The sequence below is a fragment of the Ursus maritimus genome, unplaced genomic scaffold, assembly GCF_017311325.1.
Source record: "Ursus maritimus isolate PB19 unplaced genomic scaffold, ASM1731132v1 scaffold_31, whole genome shotgun sequence".
In the NCBI taxonomy this organism is placed as follows: domain Eukaryota; kingdom Metazoa; phylum Chordata; class Mammalia; order Carnivora; family Ursidae; genus Ursus; species Ursus maritimus.
In genome coordinates, this window is record NW_024425675.1 from 10,005,702 (window position 1) to 10,019,432 (window position 13,731).

At 37.8% G+C, this 13,731-nt stretch overlaps 1 protein-coding gene across 1 annotated transcript in view; it reads left to right on the forward strand.

Moving 5' to 3' along the window:
• MYO3A (myosin IIIA) overlaps positions 1-13,731 on the forward strand; it is a 215,172-nt gene that overhangs the window by 42,046 nt on the left and 159,395 nt on the right. Inside the window, exons 5-8 of the mRNA XM_040645303.1 lie at positions 1,907-1,983; positions 4,998-5,143; positions 7,713-7,778; positions 10,852-11,007. Of these exons, the coding sequence (XP_040501237.1) occupies positions 1,907-1,983; positions 4,998-5,143; positions 7,713-7,778; positions 10,852-11,007 (445 nt within the window). The remainder of the gene's footprint in view (positions 1-1,906; positions 1,984-4,997; positions 5,144-7,712; positions 7,779-10,851; positions 11,008-13,731) is intronic.

Here is a 13,731-nt window from a genome sequence, read left to right on the forward strand (position 1 = left end):
GGTGGCTCAGTTGGTTAAGCTTCTGACTTCAGCTCTGGTCCTGATCTCAGGGTCCTGGGATTGGGCTGTATCTGGCTCCACGCTCAGCAGGGAGTCTGCTTGTCCCTCTCCCTCTCCCCCTCCCCTTCCCCCCACTCATGCTCGCACACGTACGTACTCTCTCTCTCAAATAAATAAATAAAATCTTTTTTAAAAAATCCATTTGGTTTTCCCACTTACATAAATAAATTACAATACTCTGATACTATTATAAAATCTAAGCTTAATCACTTCTACTTTTAATTTCTGGAAAAACACAATATGAAATATTTAGATTTAAATTTAATTTTGCTGAAGGTTAAGATGCCTGGAGTAGAGGTGGAGGTAGAGGGTATATTCTGGAGAAATGTGCTGTTAAGTGATGATGCTCTTTCTTCAGATTTACTGTTAGAAAATATTTAAGGGATAATCTTCAAGCACAAATTAGAAAATCTTCCTTGAATTTGAAAAAATTATTTAGTGAGGATATTTTTTTTCTGTCAAATAATTAACTTTTTCAAAGGCAAAACTTGAAAGCCGTAGATGAAGATTCTGTTTAGGACAGGATTTATACATTGGTGGAATAGGTTAGGTCTTTGTGAGATGCACTTAAATGGAGGTGAAACATATCCCTCTGCCCAAGTATATTCCACCAATATTTAAGCATATTTCCATCATCAAAATACCCTTTTGGCTGGATATGGCCATTGAGTTTCATAATAAATGTCAAATGCCAACTTGGAAGAATCAAATGTATCCAAGTTTAAATCTTACTTAATACCTTTTTCCTACTTGACTTATAAATAGGTGGAGCCTAAAATAAGTGTGACACCTGGGAGGTACTTTTCGAAACAGGGCAATCAGGGGTCACTCAGTTGGTTAAGCGTCCGACTCTTGGTTTCAGCTCAGGTCATGATCTCAGGGTGGTAAGATCAAGTCCTGCATTGGGTTCTGTGCTCAAAACAGAGTCTGCTGGAGATTCTCTCCCTCTGCCCCTCTCCCTCCTCCCCCCTCTCTCTCTAAAATAAATAAAATCTTCAAAACGGATATCAGGGAGTGGAAGCCCATGGTTTGGGTGTAACCCATCAAGTTCAGAACAGGTCAAGGGAAGAGCACTGGACAGCTAGAGGTACCCAGGTCTGCCTACATGAGGAACAGAAACGTGAAATGCGAGGACAGACTTTACTCCTAATTTTTGTAAGGGTCAATTATGATTATATGTTACTAACCAGGTGTAATTTATGGGATGACATGATTGAAATATTTGGTTACACCTCTTCATTGTAGTCCTTCCTTCTTTAATCTCTCTAAAGGAAAGAACTGATTGTATTTGTATTGTTGTATTAAATAAGTGCTGTTAATTTGAAACTTCTAGACAGATGGGATTTGTCCAAAGTTTCCATGTGATGGAAAATAATATTATTCACATTCACAAATAACCTACTATGTGCATACCACCATAGAAATATTCTCAAATTCACCAGACTTTGGTAGTGGGCAGAGGAAGGAAGAGGGAGGGGAGGAGGCATATCATTCAAGTAACAATTATATGCCAAAGTATGTAATACAGACAGTTAAAAATGTAGAAGCTCAAAAACTAGAGATTAGTATGATCAGGAGCAGATTAACTGTCAGCATAGGGGAATAAAATTTGAAATGGTGCATTTAAGATGGAGACGTTTGGTTATGAGAAACAGAAAATTAGAGGACCATTCTATATTTTGGCTATGATGAAATCCTGACTTAGGATATTTTAATGTGAAGTTCAAGTCCCATGGCAGCATTAAGGGAACAGAATTTTAATAGTTTGTAAGCAAATTTGCTGCGATTGTAGTCTCTTTGCATGAGTAGTTAATACAAGAATTGAAGTCTTGTGTCTTTCTTTCAGGTGTGTCTGCACAGCTCACCAGTACTCGGTACCGTCGGAATACATCCGTAGGAACGCCATTTTGGATGGCTCCTGAGGTCAGATAGTTTTGAGAGGGGCAAATGTAATATTTGATCTTTCCTGGCTTTCCTTTTCATACATACTCTATCTCCATATGTTTTGGAAGGTACTAGAAGAAAATGTCAGTTGTGTTGTTTTTATGCAAAATTTTTGTATGTGTGAGAAGGAACGTGGGAGGTGCTCAATACATGGACGGTGAATGAGCATATGAGTAAATGAAGGCTTGAATGAATGAATCAGATGAGGTAAAGAGACACAGCTTGCAGCCTTAATTTTCTAGTAAATTTGCTTTTAGTCCCAGCATGTATCTATATTATTGATATTTAGATTCTGGTTTTACATTATAGTAGAAATATTATGAAATCCCTAGCCTCTGTTTAAGATCAGATTTTCGCTGATTAACCTGTATCACAGGTTCCTACATTGAGTCAGTCCTGCTTGGGGGCAATGCTCAGCTTGGGCAGACCCTTTTCAAACCATTACCTTTGGGAAGTTGTGGATAAACTGCCAAAATTGCTGAGGGAAAAAGTTTTCTAGAATCCCATCTTCTCTCCACAGCCACTGTTAATGCCTTTAATCTTTTTAATTATGTTTATCAGTAAAGAACACTTATGTTCGAAAATCTCTCTTCAACCCCTGGGAAAGGTTCTGCTATTTATTTACCATTTTCCAGGGAGAGAAAGGAGGGAAGTGGTTCAAATACTATGCTAATATTGCAAAATCTTAGAATGAAATGTGTTTGGGGATTCAACCCTTGTGTGCTGCTTCTATTTTAATACTAATTTAATTAGCACTTGCAAAAAGTGAAATGTAAATGGATTATAAAACATAACATAGAGAAAGGATACATTATCTTAAGAATCTTTTAAAAACTCCAATGGATTCAAAAACTTTTTTTAAAGATTTCATTTATTTATTAGAGAGAGAGAGAACAAATGGGAACAGCAGGCAGAGGCAGCGGGAGAAGCAGACCCCCCTCTGAGCAGGGAGCCCTACGTGGGGCTGGATTCCAGGACCCTGGGATCATGATCTGAGCCGAACGAAGGCAGATGCTTAACCAACTGAGCCAGCCAGGTGCCCCGGATACAAAAACTTTTAAACAGGGTGTACTCTTGGAACAAAAATAGGAAGTATAGTCATATAAACAAAACCAAAATTGAATAAGAGAATCTCAAGCGAGAGTTTCTTCAGTTTGTTCTGATATATTACTAGTGTTTTAAAAGCTTATGGAAAAAATTTAAATGTGAGAAATTAATAAAATACAGGGATAATATTAAACAGTGCAGCTTATTTATGTATATTAAAAATATAAGTACTATAATATGTAATAATTGTGTTATTACTTGATTAATATTAAATAATTAATAGCCTAGCTTTATATTTTCTGTGTTAGAGTAACAAAGCCATTGTTATGTGTTTAAGTTTGCTTTTATTAAAAAAGCAATTTTGATTAGATCTTGGAACCAGTCTCTGAGTAAAAGAAAATATTTTTATCTACCTAAAATTTAATTACCATAGTATTAAATGAGTTAATAATTAAAATTGACACTCCTTAATATGCAATTACCAGACTGTCATTTTACTGAAAGTCATTATTTATTAGTAAGCCTCTAATAGCACAAACTGGGTTTGAAAGTACTTTTCTGCTTAACAAACCAGTGGATGTTACCTAAAGAAGAAAGGTTCACTGTGGTCTTTTCAAGCTGTCGTGTAAATATGTGTATGTTCCAGATTTTGTGCATATTATACTTATTTTTCTGCAATAAACATTTGCCAACTTACTAATGATTGGCAGTATTTCAATAAATTTCCGCTTATCTAGAATTGTTGAAGTATATATATTTTGAATAACCAGCTCTCTAGCTCGTGAAGGCATGGCATATGTACCAACTCTATGTTATTAATGACAAATTTCTTAGATTTAGAAAGCAGCAAGGTAAATAAAATTTAATGTATTCTCCATAACTAATGGTATAGAATTATTTCAGTGTTTTTAGGGCCTTAGAGGCAAGATTGTTCAATTATCAGATGAACAGTGAAATTCTCTATTTGACATTTTTAATTTAAATTCTAGTTCAGAGGTAGCATTTGTTGGTTACATAAAATTGTCCTTCCCAGACTAGAGTCTGCATGTGTCAGGATGAAAGGGACAAGGGAAATAGTGACCGTGGTAGGTGACCATATCAGTTTTACAAACCATGACACTTTGCAGAGAAAAAGGGGATGGTGTTTATAATAACTCCAGGAAAGCATAAACTAAGGATGTCTTAGGCAAATTGGAGCATAAATTCACCCAGCCTTTGGCAAGATATTTCTAGACCACATGTATGAAGTCATAAAGTAATGAAAAAAATTGGTGGGGCAAAATATATTTTTATACTAAGGAAGACAAAGAGACAAAACAGAACAGAAAATTTATTATGAATGTGTTTTTTAATTTTTAACAGCTTTATGGAGATATAATTCATATATCAAAGAATTAACTCATTTGATATGTACAATTTAATGATTTTTAGATGTATGTTCACGGGGTTGTGCATCCATCATCACGGTCTAATTTTAGAGCATTTTCTTTCCCCCTAAAATAAACCCCTTACTCGTTAATAGTCACTCCCCATCTCTTTCCGAGTTTCCTACACTAGGCAAACTCTAATCAGCTTTTTGTCTATGGAATTGCCTATTCTGGGCATTTCATGTATATGGAATCATACAATATGTGGCCTTTGTGTCTGGCTTCTTTCTCTTCGTGTTTATGCATGTTGTAACTTATATCAATAGTCTGTTCCTTTTGATGGCTGAATAATATTCCATTTTATGTTTACACAATTTTTGTTCATCCATCACCAAGTTGATGGACATTTGGGTTGTTTCCACCTTGGGTCCACGTTGGGGCTATTATGACTAAAACTTCTGTGAATATTTGTCACATGAATGTTTAATACAAAACTTGGGACTTTTATGCTTGCTTTGGCTACAATGCTTGCTAAAGTCACAAACTTCACCTCCTTTTTTTTTTTTCATTTTCTGCTAGGTGATTGCATGTGAACAGCAATTGGATACCACTTATGATGCTAGGTGTGACACATGGTCCCTGGGGATCACAGCCATTGAGCTAGGGGACGGAGATCCTCCACTAGCTGACCTGCATCCCATGAGAGCGCTCTTCAAAATACCAAGGTCAGAGGACTAATACGGAGTATTTGTCTTTCTTCCTCCAGCCAGTGGGCGCTCATCAGGGAAATATTCAATATATGTCAGCACAGTGGCCTGGAATATCTTTCTGCCTCTTCTGAGACACTATATTTATTCAGCGGCTTCATTTCCCTGGTTTAAGTAACAGCTTTCTCTTGATGCTCAGTGTGTCTTCCTTTTGCAAGGATTTGAGCTCTAAGAGCAGCAGTTCCTCCCACTCTTTATCCACTCTCAAATTTGTCAGTAAGGCCCTGGTCCACAGTCGGTGCCTCCGTGATTGACTTTGCTTCACTCTATCAAGCCCATGATTTTTTTTTACTACTTGCTAAGACTTCTCTTTGGACGTTTAAAATGATATTATTAAGAAAATTACACACAAAATTTACCGATACAATAGCAATGGCTTTAAATATGTTAGTATTTGAACATATTCATATAAAACAGTAAACTTAGAATAATCTCTTTGGAGCCATGAAAGCAGTTTCCTATCTGTGTAGACCCTTCCCCTTCAGTGTGTATATTGACAAACTTTCCCCTGTCTATCCTGTTACTAATTAAATACTAATTTATAGATGTTTTGGTTAGTTCCTGAATATTTCAGAAAACTGATGTGAAAAGACTGCCTATTTTTATGATTCATGTGCTCTCTTCTGAGGACTGTCTAAAGGATCGTGCCTGGGACCATAGTCCCAGTGAAATGCACCCCCAGGGCCTGGGGTGACAGGGTCCAGGGCAGTGGTAGGGTGGTAAGTTATATAGTTTTATTAAACAAATTTTGTCATCCTAGTGCCTATAGTACATAGAATCATAAACAAAGCCCTGGGGGACAGTTCTCCAGTCCTAAAGAAATAATGCCAATATATTATATTCATGTCTAAATGGATCCATTTGGAATATTTAGCATGTATTTAAATTAGTTAGAAGACCAAAGAATTTGAATGTATTTTTCATCTTATCTTTGAACTTCCTGTCTGATATATATGTTCTGAATTATGCTTTTATCATCCTTTACATAACAATTTCGATGTCTGTCTCAGGTCTAGTTATTTGTAAAATATGCTGCTAATTTGATAAGTGGGGAAATATGATTACAGAAAAGAACAGAAAACCTGCCCTATATCAGGTCTAAGACATTGCATTAAATTTGAGGAAAACAGAAAAAAATCTACGTTTCCTAATTCCTACTGTCACTCAGTCTGTAAGCTGAATGTACTCCCTGAGCCATTTTAATTATGGCTTAAAATACCAGAGTTAGCGGGATGTTGTTTTTCTTGGTGATGATGCCAAATGGACAAGGAATGACCCCATTGATGTTTCTTGGACCTGTGAGCAAGGTGCTTCTGGAAACTGAATCCTCTTGCTTATTTCTTCTTACTTCTGCCACCAGTATATCTCTAGCATTAAGGTCTTAGAACACTAACTGTAGAAATAATTAGAAAAAAAAAAGGGATTTGAAAAGCTACCCTGTTCTGAGTGTTCTAAAATCATCAAAACTTTGTTATACTCAAAGCAAGCCAATAAATCTCTTAGAAAGGAAATTTTCAGGAGGACGAGAAACAAAGCAAGACTACTGGGGAAGAGAATTACTTCTTTTAATGTGCAAATCAGCAACCTTCAAATAGTCCTAAGAATTGTACAATGAGCTCTAGGCGTGATCGAGGGTAGATGAGTGGCTGCACTTTTCTTTAATGAGCCTTTACAAACTGTACACTAATTTCATTATAAGCTATTTAAGGAGTAATGCAGAACGGAAGACAAAGTGTTTCCATCCCACTAATGAAAACAAAGAGCTGTTAGGATTAGTGGAAAGCAGTATTTCAGCAAATTCAGCCATCATGGTTGATCAATGCTGCTTGATTACAGACTTAGATCAGCTTCATTTCCAAGGGATGTGCCTTTGTATTCATGAACATGCCAAAGAAGAACAAGATTTGTTTGGCCTAAAAATAAGGGCAACTAATAACACAATCTTTTAAGTGGCATTCTGAGCTTTCCAGCTAATCATATTTTCCAGTTCCTTACTTTCATAACCTTGTTTCCAGCAACAACAGAACGATGCCTGACAGCATTCGGCTGGGCCCCTGCTGCTAGTTTCCCTCGTATTCTGAATGACACACCTTTCAGATCACCTCTGTACCCTGGATATTCCTCAGAGGCTTCTGCAGGATTCAAAGTAAAATAAATAAATACATACATACATACGTTCATTCGTTCATTCATTCATTCATTCCCCAGTTTTTGCTGTTTCTGTTTTGCCAAGTATTGATGTTTCCCCCTGGGGCACTCAAGTAAAAGCAAAAAGATTCCTTAAAAGAAAAAAAATTATCAGAAAAATTGGGTCCTATATTAAGTGCTTTCTGAGAAACAAGGAAGCTGTCATTTTATATGAAGAATGATTAATAACTAATTATCTGTCTTTGAATCGGGAAATTGTGGTCATGCTTGATTATGGCTGGCAGAACCTCTGATCACACTTGTGCTGTTGTCTGTCCAGCTCTGATTTTGCACTGACTGACCAGTGTGCACAATCCAACCTTGATTCTTCTTTTTCCAGGAACCCACCCCCCAAACTAAGGCAGCCTGAGATATGGTCAGCAGAATTCAATGACTTCATCAGCAAGTGAGTAACGGTAGAGTCTTTTAAAAAAAGATACCATCCTGCTAGAACTTTGAAATGTGCCTTTTGTAACACTTCTGAATCTCCTCCTTATTTCTTATCTATTAAACAGCCCCAGAGGGTTTCTGTGATTGTCTTCAAAACCAGCATTTTTACTATCTTCTGAATGTTCAGTGAATCCATTATTGCTCAAATAACGATCTTAGGGTCATGTTCATTCACTTAAAGACAGCTATGCTTCTAAGATTGCTTCATGGCCCATGAACACATCCTTCCGTCCACCTGCCTTTTGTAAGCTACGCCCTCCCATCTCCCACCTCCTCACCCACCATGGGTTCAGTGTGCTATTTTTAACCCTTCGTCTGTCTGTATCACTCATTTCTGTTGCAGTCAGGCAATTTTCATTGCAGTCGGTGAATCACATAATTGTATCGATAAAATGCTTATGTATTTGAAATTCAGTGAATATTTTTAATTTGACAAATATTTAGCACAAGTGCAGCAGCTCTGGACAATCGACTGGAAGATATGAGTCAACAGTTTCTGAGTATCTGCCCCACAAACCTGTTTTCACAATCTATGTCCTCACCATAAACAATAATAATAATAATAATAATGATAATGATAATAATAATAATAATAAATAAGGTAAGGGATGACCGCAGGTTGTAAATGGGAGACAGGGGACATTAAGAATACATATGTCAGGGGTGCCTGGGTGGCTCAGTTGGTTAAGCCTCTGCTCTCGGCTCAGGTCATGATCCCAGGGTCCTGGGATTGAGTCCCAAGTCAGGTTCCTTGCTCAGCGGGGAGCCTGCTTCTCGCTCTGCTTCTGCTGCTCCCCCTGCTCATGCTCACTCTCTCTCTCTTAAATAAATAAAATCTTAAAAAAAAAAGATAATGTATGTTAGACACCACTCAGAAAATGTAGAAAGGGCAAAGAAAGTGGAGGAATCAGTCATACATATACCACAATTATTGGTTTTTCTACCAAGAATATCTCCTTATTCCTTTATTCCTATGAAGACAAGAGGCTTAGATTTGAGGGGTGTGAAAACCCAAGGATTGATAGTCCATTTTGTTCCCTAGATTTCACACGAGCATCTGTTACTGAGTATGGACTGTGCTCTATGGAATATTTGATAAAGGGCAGTCAAACGTCACACATCTCCTGGGAGAATCACTGGTAACTGCAAAGGGCTTCCCATAATTTGTAGTTGTGCCCCACGTCTGTGGTCTTTCCACACAGATCCTCAGTGGAACTTGGTGACTTTGACACATTTCACACGGTTTCACCTCCGAAAAGCCTTTCCTGATAGCCTTCTGCCCTGTGTGCTGTTGCTGCTTTTGGTTCCTCTTCTGCTGGGAACACCCATTTAGATGCCTCTCTTCCCAGTGAGACAGTAACTGCGGAGCACCTGACATGCCTCCCTTGTCCCTGTAATGCCGCTGTCCAGCAGCGTGCCAGGTTCATACCAGCTATTTGATACAGTGTTAGTGGGATCAAAGAATTTCATATGTGACTGCACTCAATCCATTGAGCAGGTGCTACAGATGTCAGAAATGGATGCATTCTGTTGAACTAAATGATCAGGAAGAGTACTCGTTCTTACGTTCAGGTATCATCATCCTGACTCCTTAGCTTATTTTACCATCCTTGGGAAATCCGTTACTGGTTAAGCCTGGGAAAATAAATTGCCAAATCATCATCCCAGGAGGAATAACAGTACAGATTAGAAATGCCACTGCCGGGGCGCCTGGGTGGCACAGTGGTTAAGCGTCTGCCTTCGGCTCAGGGCGTGATCCCGGCGTTGTGGGATCGAGCCCCACATCGGGCTCTTCCGCTGTGAGCCTACTTCTTCCTCTCCCACTCCCCCTGCTTGTGTTCTCTCTCTCGCTGGCTGTCTATCTCTGTTGAATAAATAAATAAAATCTTAAAAAAAAAAAAAAAAAAAAAGAAAGAAATGCCACTGCCCAAGTCAAGGCATGGGCTGCTTCTTCCTCTTTTTTTTTTTTTCTTTTTTTTCTGTGTCGCCAAGTGTCAGCCCACCTCTGAGCAGTTGTCTCACAAGCACAGATCCTCTGAATCTCAGGATGGGAAGGGTCCTGGAAATGGATACAGCCCAAACTATATCCAGAGCGTAAGAGTGGCCATCCCATCAGGATGTCCTCATCCCTAATAAAGGTGATCCTACCCAGTACAGCCCATTCTAACTCTGATAAGCCTCACTGTTGAAAAGTTCTTTCTTATGCTGCCCTGAAGTCTCTTTCTCTCTTAATTCCACGAATTGATCCTGGGTTCTTTGTCTCTTGTGACCAGTGAAAACCGGTCTAATCCCTCTTCCGAATATTTGAAGACAGCTCTCATGACTGATTCAGTGTCCCGATTGTTCAAATGTCCGCCCTGTGAAGCTGTTTGAAGTGTCCTCACTAACTTTATCCTTTTTCATGCTACGATCTCGTTGAACCTACCAAGAGGTGTAGCGTGCTTTAGTACATCTGCTCTACGTATAGACCTCCAGAACTGTCCAGTGATGGGGAATTTAAACATCCCCAGCGCGTTAGTTTAACAGTTTTATCACGCAGCAAGAAAGAGACCAATGGAGAAGCCTTTAAAAGCATTAGGGGAGGGCAACGGAAAAGTCACTTTTAATTTTAGATAAGCTTTCAAACTGTAATGACTACGATGCTTCATTCTTTAGCTGCTGGCTTGTAAAGGAGACAGCAGGCAGACCGCATTTAATCACCACTACGCCAGCATGCTTGCTGGGGCCCTAGGCAGTCCTGCTTGGTCGGGAGTTGCTGAGGCTACATGGCATTGCTCACAGATGTGCCCACTTTCACAGACATGCATTTCATCATATCGCAGGCCAACATTCTTGAGATATGCTTCCCAGGACGAACATTTGTGAGAAGCATTGCTCTCTTGTGTTTCAGTAGTTTTTAGGAATATGAATAATAATGTCAAACCTCGAACTTATCTAGTAATTACATGTTTGCTCTTTCTTTCTTTCTCTCTGTCTCTGTCTCTGTCTCTGTCTCTGACTCTCTCTCTCTTTTTTATTTGCCGGTGCAGGTGCTTGACTAAAGATTATGAAAAGCGTCCAACAGTGTCAGATCTTTTACAGCATAAATTCATTACTCAAATTGAGGGCAAAGATGTGATGTTGCAAAAACAACTCATGGAATTCATCGACATTCATCAAGGCATGGGAGGCACAGAAAAGGCCAGGTAATCAAATAATATCTTCATTCGCAAAGTCCAAACTTCATTTAACAATGCTGAACAGTTTTATAATGCAGTAGTTGTGAAGGTAAGAAAAGAACTCGTTTAAGATAGTTCACTGTGGTTCCGAGATAAGGGGATACTTGCATGAAAAGTGAATTCACATGTTGAGTTGCATCCCAATACTGGTAGCATTGCTTGCAGCATTTTCTAAACAGCTTCATCAGACTAAAGAATGTAAACTTCAGTAGATGATTAGTATTGGCATGTATTTTCTTGTGTTTTCTGCTCTTCTGTAAAGTTAAGGTATCTTACATTTGAGATTTAAAAAAACATAAACCTTGAAAGACTCCCTGATAAGTGTTATTTCTTGGTATCATTTCTTCTGGCTGAACTGTATTCAGAAATCATTTTAAATATCATTACTCCTACTTCCTATTTGGGTTTCTCATAATCTACTATGTATAGTTTATGTAATATTGAATATGCTTTTTACTTATTATAGATAGTATGTATGTTTATTTCGGGGGATTTAGAAGATATAGAGAAGTATATAATAAAATCAATCACATATAACATTTTAATCTGTAACCTTTAAGTATCTTATGAATGGATATATATTTTTAAAAAATTAGAATAATATTTATATGTGTTCTGGAGCCTGCTTTTTTTTTTCTTTGTAATCCCCATCACCTATTTCACCCATCCCCCCGTGCTCTCTCCCCTCTGGCAACCACCAGTTTGTTCTCTGTATTTATGAGTCTGTTTTGGGGTTTTTTTTGTTTGTTTATTTGTTTTGTTTTTTAGATTCCACATATAAGTGAAATGATAGAATATTTGTCTCTCTCTGTTGGGTTTGTTTTACCTAGCATAATATCCTCTAGGTCCATCCGTGTTGTTCAAACGGCAAGATCTCATTCTTTTTATGGCTGAGTAATATTCTGTTGTGTGTGTGTGTGTGTATCACAATATATCACATCTTCTTTACCCATTCACCTTTCCATAGACACTTGGGTTGTGTCCGTATCTTGACTATTATAAATGCTGCCACAGTGAACACAGGGGTGCATATATCTTTTCAAATTAGTGTTTTCCTTTTCTTTGGGTAAATAGCTGCTAGTGGAATTACTGGATTGTATGGTATTGCTATTTTATATTTTTTGAGAAATCTCCATACTGTTTTGCACAGTAGCTGCACCAGCTTACATTCCCACCAACAGTGTGTGAGCTGTCCCTTTTTTCTACATCCTTGCCAACATTTATTATTTCTTGTCTTTTTGCCACTAGCCTTTCTGACAGGTGTGAGGTGATATCTCATTGTGGTTTTGATTTGCATTTCCCTGTTGATTAGGGATCTTGAACATCTTTTCATGTGTCTGTTGGCCATCTGTATATCTTTGGAAAAATGTCTATTCAAGTCTTCCCATTTTTAATCAGATTATTTGTTAGCGTTGGGTGGTATAAGTTCTTTATTTATTTTGGATATTAAATCCCTTATTGGATATATCATTTGCACATATCTTTTCCCATTCAGTAGGTTGCGTTTTCATTTTGTTGATGGCCTCCTTTGTTTTGCAAAAGCTTTTTATTTTGATGTAATCCCGATAGTTTATTTCTGCTTTTGTTTTCCTCGCCTGAAGAAACATATCCATAAATAATGTTGCTAAGGCCAATGTTCAAGAGACTACCGCTTGTGTTGTCTTTTAGTTTTATGGTTTCAGGTCTCACATTTAGGTCTTAATCCATCTTGAGTTTATTTTTGTGTAAGAAAGTGGTCCAGTTTCATTCTTTAAATGTAGCTGCCCAGCCTTCCCAACACCACTGAAGAAACTGTCTTTACCCCATTATATATTCTTGCCTCCTTTTTCATAGATTAATTGTTCATAGAAGAATAGGGTTTTTTTCTGGGCTCTCTATCCTCTTCCATTGATCTATGTGTTGGAACCTGCTTTTTTCCACTAAACAGTGAATATCCATGTCATTAAATGCACGTCATTCATATCATTCTACGAGAGATTTTTTTAATTGCTGCAAGCATTACCTTGCTTGACTATTCAGTGATTAATTTAAATAATCTCCTATTATTAGATATTTAGGTTGTTACTAATTGTTTCTATCTCTAATAAGTAACATTATAATGAACAGAGCTGCACATGGATCTCTTATCTACTTAAGATGAATTCCTAGAGACAGTGCCAAGTCAAAGAGTAGTCTTTTGTAGTTTCAGGTTATTCTTGAGAATTCTATTAGTTTCATTTAAGGAGCATATCACATTTAAGGGCTAAGTTAGGAGAAGTGAGTAGAAAATAGTGCATGACTTAAAAGGTGATTCTATTTGAATTACTGTCAGGGGTTACATGTTTCATTCCTATTTGTTTATTGCCTCACTGTGTGCCAGACATTGTTAAGACTTTATATTATCTCATGTGATTCTACAACATCCCTGAGCGAGGTGTTCTAGTACACTCCATTTTTACAACTGAGAAGAACCAAAGTTTGCAGATTAACTAATTAACTTATACAAGGCTGCACAGGTAATGAATGATGTAGCAGGAATTCAAATCCTGATCCCTAAGCCCAGGCCTTATTCACATGAGTAGACAGAGTAATGACGGTAGACATCTCTGGAGGTAATAGGGCTTGCCTATATGAGTTTACAGCCTTGCTGGAGAGACAAAACTCATACCTATAGTGAGGAAACATTACGTTGTGAGTGGAATGAGTTACAGA